Here is an 11,306-nt window from a genome sequence, read left to right as displayed (position 1 = left end):
TAACGTTAAGTTAGTTAGTAGTACGTTACGTTAGTANANAAAGATANATGGAANNATGATGTNATATGANACAGAGTANAATAAGAGTAGAGTAGANAGAGAGAGAGAGAGAACGAAACTCCCTTTTCTTTCTAACACGGATCCCCAGTGATGCATTTCTCCTCCCTCGGACCCAGCGTCTGTGACTTCGTCCTTCTCACCCGCGCGACACTAGAGCCATCTGCTAGTTGTTGTATCCGTGAATTAGAATTGGCATATATATCCTACTAATATGTATTTTGAATACATATATTTCAAATACTGTCCATTCCTGAAGATACTTAAGTAACTCAGTGCGGCAGTGATAGGCTTTTGGTCTCGGGCACCATCGAGAATCCGTCCCTCCTTTTGCAATTGATCCTCGGCTAGCTGAGCGCGGCATCAATTGGTGGGATAAAAATGACCGTGTATAATTAGCTGTTTATAGTTTTCATGGTGGCAACCTTATAACCGTCGGTTAATTTAACCGATGATTAGATGCGAAAAAGAGTTTTGGGACACCATTTCTATTAATGTAGATTAACTTTACTCAGTTTAACTTACACTTTATCTTTTTCTACTTTTCAGATCTGGAAAAAGATAAAAAGTTAATTATACCGAGATTAAAATTGAACTATATTGGTAGAAACGGGTCTTAATAAAAAAATAATGCTGAGCCATAATGCTAGAGACGTGTTCACAAAATGTAGTTCACAAGGATAAATAATGATGAATTATGCACATCATCAATGATGAATTATGCATGAAATGAAAGGCATTTTAGATTGAGTCAACAATGGTGTGATTCTAATTTTCATCAAAACTTTTTATATAATTTAAATGTATTTAATATTTATAAATTTAAAATAAAAATACTAAAAAAAAGTTTAAATGAAAAATACTCTCAAAGAATTTAAATACGAAATACAAAATACAAAATGTATTTAAATACGTATTTTAAATATATATATTTCAAATACTACCCACTTCTGGAAGCGTGCTTATTTAATGATACAAGAGGAATTTTAAATATAAGCAGTCCAATCTAATCTTTATTCATTATTCATTATTCGTTTCGTATCATTAAATCAAATATTGAGCTGGATAAAAAATAAAAAATTATAACAAAACATATTATCAATTTGTTATGTATTATAATAACCCAACAAATACAAATATATCTCAAACATGTAACTCGTACATAATTTTAATTTTTTGACTCATAACAGTTATATAAAAGTTACGTGAATTTACGGAGAATGTTCTCAAATTTATCATTCGTATTTTCGTATTTTATCTATAGTATATCGTATTTTATCTATAGTAGTTACATAATAGTGATATGATTTAAATACGAAACAGTGATAAGATTGATATATAATAATCATGTATTGAGATGAAATGCATATGTAATATTTATGCAATGCAAAATTTATTATAGTAACATCACAAATAGGTGAAATTATTATTTGTTACTTATAAACATTGACCCGATTTCTTTAATTTGAAGAAGTTTTTTGATTATTTCTTGCTATTAGAATTAAAAAAAACTATTTATATAGTTTTGCTTTTTTTAAATGAAAGAAATATATTTTTAATACGTAACAATAAATTTTCTTAAATAAAAACTATTTTTTTATGTAATAAAAAGATTACAGTCTTTATCTTAACAAAAAAGTAATTTTTTTGTTGTTATTTACTTTTATTTTTCTAGTTCAGTATTATTTACTGTTTCGCATATTTATATTTTTGTCTTATTAACTATAATTATTGAAAAATGCATCGCATTATCATAATTTGGACTTACGATCCCTAAAACGGTCTAATGACATTTACGCTAAACTAATCGCATGCTTGTGATCGAGTCAATGTTACTTATACTCCTGATTGTTTATATCATTCCTATATTAATAATTTCATGTCTCTGCTGATAGTTTTATAATAATATTATTAATATTTGAGGAGATTATATGGAAATAATATATATAATAGCTGGTATTTATTCACTTATTGTTAGTTAAGAAATGATAATAATCTATTCATGTTAAATACTTATCTTTTATATTTTTATATTTATAAAATTTGACATGACAATCGAATATATTATTATCTAATTGCAAAAATATTTAACTGATAGCATAATAGAAACAAACTATATAGAACATAACATAAGTTTTGAATAATTTAACATAAGTTTTGAATAGATTTTATTTACTAAATTATACTGATTATTTTGATTATTTCTTTAATTTCTTTAAATTTGACAAATAATCAGAAATTATTTGTAATAATACTTATTGATCGATTGTTTCCTTTAATTTATCACATTTATATGTTCCTTGATTTGTTTATATAACAAATTCTCACTTCTCTCAATTCTTTAAATAAATGTAATCACTATGAAAGAGTGACGTATAATTTATGAAATTAAATTACATCGGAGTGATGTAATTTTATAAAAAAGTACTATTTCATAATTTTAGTGATATAACTGTTATAGAGTTACATTCCTGCAGATGTAACCAAAACATATTAGATGTGGGAAAAAGTTCATGGCGTTTTTCTCGTTAGATAGCATTAAAAAAACGCCACGAACTTTTTTCCACACCTAATATATTTACATCTTTTTTCATTATAGCTTTGTGCTGTAAATATATTTTTGTATTTGTTATGTCTCATTCATAGAATGGTACATGGATGTAATTTAATTACATTTAATTTACATACAGAATGAGCCATCTAGCGTTTGGAATTTCAACTACCGGTTATTTTGAGTTTGAAAGGCGTAATAACATTTATGACGTATCAGAAATTTAGTTTTTGTTTGACATTTACGAAATGGGTATACGTTTGAACAAAATTGGAAAATATTGAAAACTTATTTCCACCACTAAAGTGGTCTTCAACCCAAACTGTAAGAAATTTACGTGGAAAATTTGATAGAAAAGAAATGCCTTCAACGCAGTTTGTGGATCAATTTGTGAAGCGAATTCGGCAAACTGGATCCTTATTAGATAAAGCAACTTCACGTGCTTGTCCAGTAAGGTCAATCGAAAACATTGCTGCTGTTGCTCAGAGTGTGCTTGAACCATCAACATCAACTCGCCATTCTCAAAACTTGAACATTTCACGCACTTCTTTGAGAAGAATTTTGAATAAAGATCTCGGTAAATGGCAATGTACTACCTTTCCAATAAAGCCATAAACTTTGAAAAATATTCATGCGTTTTTTTTTAGCCAAATTAAATTCCAAATTTTAAATGGCCCATCCTATAATTATGTTATGTGCTAAATATATAATAAAGACATATAATAAAATTTTCATTTTTATATCAGAATATCTCATTTACGTCATAAAGCTGTCTTGTTTTAAAACAGAAACATCTGAATAATGATAAAAAATTATATAACAGTGCCAAGTCACGTTTGTTGGGAAAAATATAAGGCATACATAAAAAGGCTTATTATATTATATATTGTATATTATATTAGTTTGTATTAAAGGATCTATAATACATAAAAAAATAAACTTTTGATACAAACCCAGTAAACTAAAGTTACGTAATGTAACGTACTTGTTAATTGTAATTTCATATTACAATTAACAATATAATTGTAATATAATACGTGTTACAATTGATCGTACTAGAGAATAAATCCAAATCGGAAATAGACTACGGTAGATGCAATGAGCACGCTACATAATGTCGCCAAAACGATATGCGCAAGTAGCACAGGCAACCAATATCCCAAAAATAATTGCGAATGGAATGCTCGGTTTTGTGACTAAGATAATAGAGAATAGCTGCCACTTACTTAGCTAAGTACGTTTCGTGTTAAATATGCTTTTAATTTTAACTAATACAATTGAATATCGGCAGTAAATGTATTTTATCTTCAATAGTCAACTTTTAATAATAACAGCAAAGTTTAAATCAACAACTGATATTATTAAGTCCTTTGTTTATGTGCATGATATCATCTTATATACTTCTCGAAGTCACATAACTTTTATCTGAAACTTTTTTTTAATCCCACGTCTCCTCAAAATATTCTAGTGTATCAATTAAAATGAAACACCCTATTTATGTACCTCTCCTATATGTATCAATGATAACGTCGCTTCGGTCACTTAATTTTTTGAAAATATTATTGCCCTCTTTAGATTTCAAATTTAATGATATCGATCTCTTTCCATGGCCCAAACAATCTAATGATTGAGTTTCAAGCTACAATATGATAAAAACAATCAGGATATAAATATTTATAGAATGTAACTCTTTACTTAAAAGTTATATTTTTGGATCGTATTGTGGATAAAATTAACTACCACATTATGAAATATCTATCATGAAGGGAATAAAGATTTAGAGAAGATAAATGTAAATTTCTAGAAGACACAAATATGTAAAAAAAATGTAAATATCTAGAAGATCAACATCAGCTATTCGCGCGTACATCTATAAACGCTGTAAACGAGAATGAATTGAAATGGATTTAGAGTTTCAGAAATACGGAATCACGAATGTTATGCGTTATCCGCATCGACATAAAGGTATTCATAGTCAGTTCTTATATTCAAGATCGTTTTACGTTCAGCCTTAAGATGTCACCAATCAAAGGGCCGCATTAGCGTCTTAAGACATTACTTAAGACGATCATGAAATAAGAATTCACTATGAATATCGGCCATAGAATGAATGCCATAGAATGAATTACCGATGGCGGTAGAGGGGGGAGGGGGTAGAAACACGAGAAGAGGAAGATAAATGGATAAATGGATAAATTCTTTCTCTATTTACTTATAAGTTTCAGGATTGGATAGTGCTAAGTTAAAAAGATAAAAGTTAAGTTAAAAAGTTAATTAACTTTAATTTAACTTAGTTATATTTCAGACTCTTAACTTTTTAACTTAATTTAGTTACATTTTAGCGATAACTATTAACTTTTAATTTTGAATTTTTGAATCCTTAAATACAATGCGAGACTAATGAGTATATAATTTATGAATATATAATAATTTTATATTGTATTATATCGTTACCTGTGAAAAATAATCAAATTCTTTAATAAACAAACCGTGAGAAAGGAAAAATATGAAAAATTATGTGAAATAGTCAAACTTTTTCTTTTTTTCTGTTATTCGTTCGAATCAAATTTAACTTTTAACTTTTTAATTACTTTTTTTATTAATTTAACTTTTAATTCAATTAATTTAATTATGGATTAAATCATATTTTAATTAAGTTAAAATTTTAAATTTATAATTAAGTATAATAAAAGAGGGCTATGAGCCAAAAAATTATATTATTTCATTAGTACTTATAACAAAAAGATATATTAAACAAAATTTTAATAAATTATTCAACGCAAACAATAAACAAAAATATAAAAGAAAAAATATATATAAGAAATATAAAATATATAATATTATTCAATAAAATATTATCATGTTAATGAAATTCTTTTCATAAAATTTCGCATGGGACAATTTTGGGATAATCTTATCCACCATGTCTCAGATAATATGGTCCCTTCTTATAGTCCATAGGATGATTGGAATAGAACTTAAATATCTTCCGGAGAAAGATAGTTTGTGATATATATCAATTATAATCTTGTCATCATCTCTAATCAGATTGATATCCAAAAAACTAATCATATTATTGTTTTCCGCTTCAACGGTAAACTTTAGCTTGTTATGTAGTGAGTTGATTATGTCCAAGAATCTCATCTATCTTATCTTTAGAAGTCGCCAACAAGATACAGTCGTCCACATAAAATGGAAAGAAGGACAGAAAGACAATAAATTTAATGTCATATTTTCTAAATCTTGGACCTTCTCTGCGATGATCGGAGATAATGGAACTCATCGGAGTACCGAAATTTGTTTGTAAATTCTTTCATTAAAAGTGAAAAAAAGTTGATCTTATGATCATTTTGATGGCACACAAAAATTCCTCAATTGGAATGTTCGTGTTAACAGAAATCAGATCTCATCTTCTGGCCACACTTTCCATCACTCTGTTAGTAGGCATATTGGTAACAAGCGAAACCACATTCAATGATATCAAATTACGATCCTCTATCGTAATTTCATCTATTAATAATCCATAAATTATTTTGTTTTATGCATGATATTATTACAAAAATATTACTAAAGCTTCTGGTTTCATGAAAAATAGCAATGATGTAGTTGATAAGCTTAATAGTTATAAATTGGAATCGGATAACATATTGACGAACCACATCCGATGGAACACGTCTACTTGTAATGTCATAATGGAGCATCGATTACAAGAAGGTCATGATTTCAATTGGGATAGTGTTACAATATTGGACGAGGAGCCTCACTACAGGAAGAAATTGATTTTGGAGATGATATTCATCAGGAAACAAATACATGATTCAAACACATGATTTCTGCAGACGGATATGGAGGGATTTCCCAAGACCTCTTGATCACAGATAAGCTATAAAGGCTTGAGTTGTTGTCACGCCTAGTCAATGTCGTTCGTACGCAGTAATGAATCTTTCTGGCGTGTTTATTGATTATTTTTCAACTTTCTTGTTCTTGAAATTGATTAACATTTTAATGTTACATTTGTTAAATGGAAAATTATTAACTAAAAAACAAAAAGTGACCCATTGTGTCTGACTGGTTTTCAACATTATCAGGAGCCGATTCTCGAATTATTTTTATAGTAATGCGTTATGGTTCGCAGTATGGTGAATATGGTGAGCGTTTTTATATTTATTAGATAATTAATTATAATTTTAAAGTTGTTTGATAAATTAATTCTCCATATTCTATTTTACGAATATTTCCTAATTTCTTTTCTTTTTTTCTTTTCCCTTTTTCTTTCATTATTTTTTATTTTAATTCCGACATTTAAATTCTCGATATAGGGGAGCTCACCAAGACAGGATAATTTTTATTCACAGTTTTTATATATGTTAGTTTATGTTGTCTCTGAGGAAGGTTTAAAAGTGAGCTGAAACATGTAAGCATTTTAGTGAATAAAGAAGTTCACACTTCATAGATATATTATTTGTACGACATCTTCTGCGCTTGACTACTACTGCCCGTATCCTTTCCAGTTCTTTAAAAATTATAAATTACCTTGAACCTTCTATCATTAAAAGAAATATATCTGAAATGATATATATATATATATATATAAAAACAACTCCTTGATTTCGATAAACAAGAGTGATATAGATTTACTTCTATCCTACCTTCTCTTCTTCGATTCTTCCCCACAATCCTAGATTTCCACCTCTTTGCTAATTTTGTCTCCCTTCTGTGATTGGTGAGTATTTTTCACATCACTTTTAACAATCGAATAAAAAAAATATCATGCAGAGAGACTCTATTGATTTATATCATATTAAGTGTGATCCATCAATAATTGTAAGATATCAATAATAAGTTTTTTATATATATGTAGTTTTATATATATATATATATATATATGTAGTTTTTAGAAGACATAGATATTGAATTTTTTAAAAATATTTTATTAAAATTGATTTAATTAGTATAAATGCATTATCTTCAATGTTAAATTGCTTGTTTGTTCTTTGGAAAAAATTTTCTAACTGATTCATATGAGCTTTGTGATGGGGAAAAAAATTATAAAAATTTAGCCATGTGTAAATTGTTGCTTCAAAAAACGGAAATCGTTTTGCATCGAATTGTGACAGGCGAAAAATGGATTTACTACGATAATTCTAAGCAAGAAATTATGGGTGCGTCCCGGCGAACTATCAACATCAACAGGATAATTATGGAAAGAAGATTATGCTATGCATTTAGTGGGATTAAGTCGGTGTAGTGTACTATGAGTTGCTGCAACCGAATCAAATCATCAATGCTGAATGATACCGACGTCAATTATTCAATTTGAACTCAACAAAAAACGCTCACAATATGCCAAAGGATATGACAATTATTCTTCTTAATAACAACGCTTGAACATATGTTGAACATATGTTGCAGAACATATGTTGCAGAATCAGGAAATTTTGGAGACACTTGGATGGAATGTCTTATCTCGCTTTATTCACCAGACGGTGCTCCTTCAGATTACCATTTGTTTCGATGCTTGGTGGGACTCGGCGTAATGTATTATGTTAAAATCGACTGAAACAATCACAGGTGATCGGTATCGAACACAATTGATGCGTTTGAGCCGAGCATTGAAAGACAAACGGCCGCAATACAATGAGAGACACGATAAAGTGATTTTGCAGCATGACAATGCTCGACTCCATGTTGCGAAAGTGGTCAAGACATACTTGGAAATGTTGAAATGGGAAGTCCTACTCCACCCGCCGTATTCTCCAGATGTTGCTCCCTCTGACTATCACTTGTTTCGATCAATGGCACACGGCCTGGCTGATCAGCACTTCCGGTCTTATGAAGAAGTAAAAAATTGGATCGATTCATGAATAGCCTCAAAAGATGACCAGTTTTTTCGACGCGGGATTCGTACGCTACCCGAAAGGTGAGAGAAAGTAGTGGCCAGCGATGGACAATACTTTGAATCATAAATGTATAACCAGTTTTTTACAATAAAGCGTCGAATTTCGAAAAAAAACGGCGGAAGCAAAGTTGTACACCTAATATTTTTAACATATAGTCTAAATTGTCTCAACAGGACATCCTTAAATCTCACATATTCCATGGATCAAATTTTTATAAATATAATATATATATTTATAAATTTTTTATAAATATAATATATATATTTATAGGACTGTATACGTGATAACACAAACTATAAAAATTAAAGCTCTAAATGGTCTAGCTGGATCTTAAATGCTATGATTCTTGTGTGAATTTATATACTACGTATGTAGTTCCTAGAAATGCGCGCCGAAATGATTTTTCAGTCTTGAAAACATTAAAACTCTACTAAACTACCGCAGTAATATCATGAGTTAAATTGATAATAATTTAATAAATTTTTTTATATTTATTCGCATATTCGAAACGATCTTAATAATGTTGAATAATATATTGAAATCTGTAAATAATTAATTCTTACTGAAAAATATTATCTCAGCCGGGAGTTGAATTCGAATCTCCTGCATTCTGTGAATTGATTGAAAAATCCTATCGCGTGGCGGCGACAATAAATGTTTCAACCAACACTGTAATTCCTAGACAGCACAAGACATCATGCTAATATTTTATTTTTATACTGAATGTACTATCATATCGAAGAAATGTTAATATGACGTCTCAGTAAAATATCAATTTTTGAATATTGTCTAGATATATTAAATATAATTATTAAACTTCAATTCTGATACTGAATGTACTGTCATTACATCGAATTATATATATTGTATTCAAAATGTTCTAAAATATTCTTATCTCTCATGTATATTTGTAATACATTTTTATTGGGAGTACAAATTAGTTCGGTCCATTTTTTTGTGTTCAAAAATGCATTTATTTCAAAACAAAATGAATGAACAGATTAATTAAAGTATTGTCCATCGCTGCCTACTACTTTTTCATCCATTTCTAAGACAATTTTCGAATTCCATCTCGAAAAAATGATCGATCATATCGAAGAATTTTATAATTGCAAAAGTGCTTTCTCTGTTGAAAGCAGCCATTGTGTAATTAATGTATGTTTCCACATGTGACAGCAATTCATTATTTAAAAGCCAAAATGTTTTTTAATCTTTAACAATGTAAGATTTAAGATGTATCTGTAAGATTTATAAAATCTTGCCCATAATATATATTATATATTACAATTCTTACAATGTTGCAGCGATATTACACGTAATTTGCAACATTGCAACAATTCTGCAATGTCATTACAAGTTTCTACGTTGTATGAGTAAGTTAAAAAAAAAGTGTAACGTAAAATAATTCAATTACATTCTTTTGTATGAATAGAAATAAAATGAATGATCGATGTGAATGCTTGCAAATCAAACCGATCACAGCCTGAATATTATTCTCCAGAGGAGTTCCAAACATCTGGTATCATCGTTAGTGATGCCGCCGCTGTATGGAATTGCGGAACTATAATATTCAATATGACTGTTAAAATCATGAATGTTTATCTTTGATAATGAGATTCACTTCATTATTTGTTGCGATTTGGTTTGATTCATTTGATTTTTACAAGCATGACTCCGTTCCTCGATTGTTTTTAATACTATTTAGTATTACATTTTATAACGTCGACAACGAACGTTTGAAGCGAGTGTAACTGACGTGTGATCATGACCGAGACTGTTCTAGATTTATGAAATTTTCGAGATATATCTTATGAAATACATTTTTTTTTATAGATGTATATCTTTATAGAGTTTGTATTAATTTAAAAATAAAGTGTGGACTAAAAAGGAACACATATAAAACATACATATTTTTCTCATATATCTATATTTTATTTATATCATTCGTATCAATTCGTATAAATTATATGGTACTTTCCAGTAAGGACAGTTAGATAGTATAACATATGAATCATTACATCCTTGTTGTTTGCCTACGTTAAACAAGGATGAAATGATTCACTATTATACGCAGTGTCTGCATCTTTGCTAAAAAGCACTTATATATATAATATACATAGGCCAAAAATCTGGATACACTCAAATATCTCATAAATGATGCATTTTAGAAAAAAATGTTTCTTATAAAAGTAAGGCTTAAAAAGACATATTCAACGATCGTAGTTATTTAATATAAGATGACGTTGTCAAGATCAGATCAAGGTCAACATGAATTTTTTAAATGGAACCTCTCCTTCCTTTTTTATTATATTCTTATAGCTTATCTCGAGTTTTTCCAAAACACTATAATTAAATGCGTGTTTCTCGAGACGTTACAAGAATATGTAATGAAAAAGGAGGGGATCCATTAAAAAAATTTATATTGATCTTGACTTGACCTTGATAACGCGATCCTGGATATTGTTGAATGAGTCTTTTAAGTCTTACAACTTTTGTAAGAAACACTTTTTTCTAAAATGCATCATTTATGAGATATTTGAGTGTATCCAGACTTTTAACCCATCCTATATATTATGTACATATTACATTTTTACATCATGTATTATATTCATGACATTTATTGTATTCATTACATACACACACACACACACACATATATATATATATATATATATATATATATATATATACTACTCTCTCTCTCTCTCTCTCCTCCTCCCTCCTTCCTTCCTTCTCTCTCCTTCTTCTTACTTCCTACTACGTAGTTGTTAGTTATACTATAACTAAGTAACTAACGT

General features: G+C 28.7%; 1 protein-coding gene across 1 annotated transcript in view; it reads right to left on the bottom strand.

Annotated features, from left to right (window-relative positions):
• LOC105627673 (alpha-methylacyl-CoA racemase) overlaps positions 1 to 11,306 on the bottom strand; it is a 60,693-nt gene that overhangs the window by 15,246 nt on the left and 34,141 nt on the right. Inside the window, exon 2 of the mRNA XM_012208951.1 lies at positions 4,112 to 4,247. Within this exon, the coding sequence (XP_012064341.1) occupies positions 4,112 to 4,247 (136 nt within the window). The remainder of the gene's footprint in view (positions 1 to 4,111; positions 4,248 to 11,306) is intronic.

Source organism: Atta cephalotes, assembly GCF_000143395.1.
Source record: "Atta cephalotes unplaced genomic scaffold scaffold00010, whole genome shotgun sequence".
Lineage (NCBI taxonomy): Eukaryota > Metazoa > Arthropoda > Insecta > Hymenoptera > Formicidae > Atta > Atta cephalotes.
Note: the sequence above shows the minus strand (reverse complement) of the source record. Positions and strands in the feature narration are given on the sequence as shown.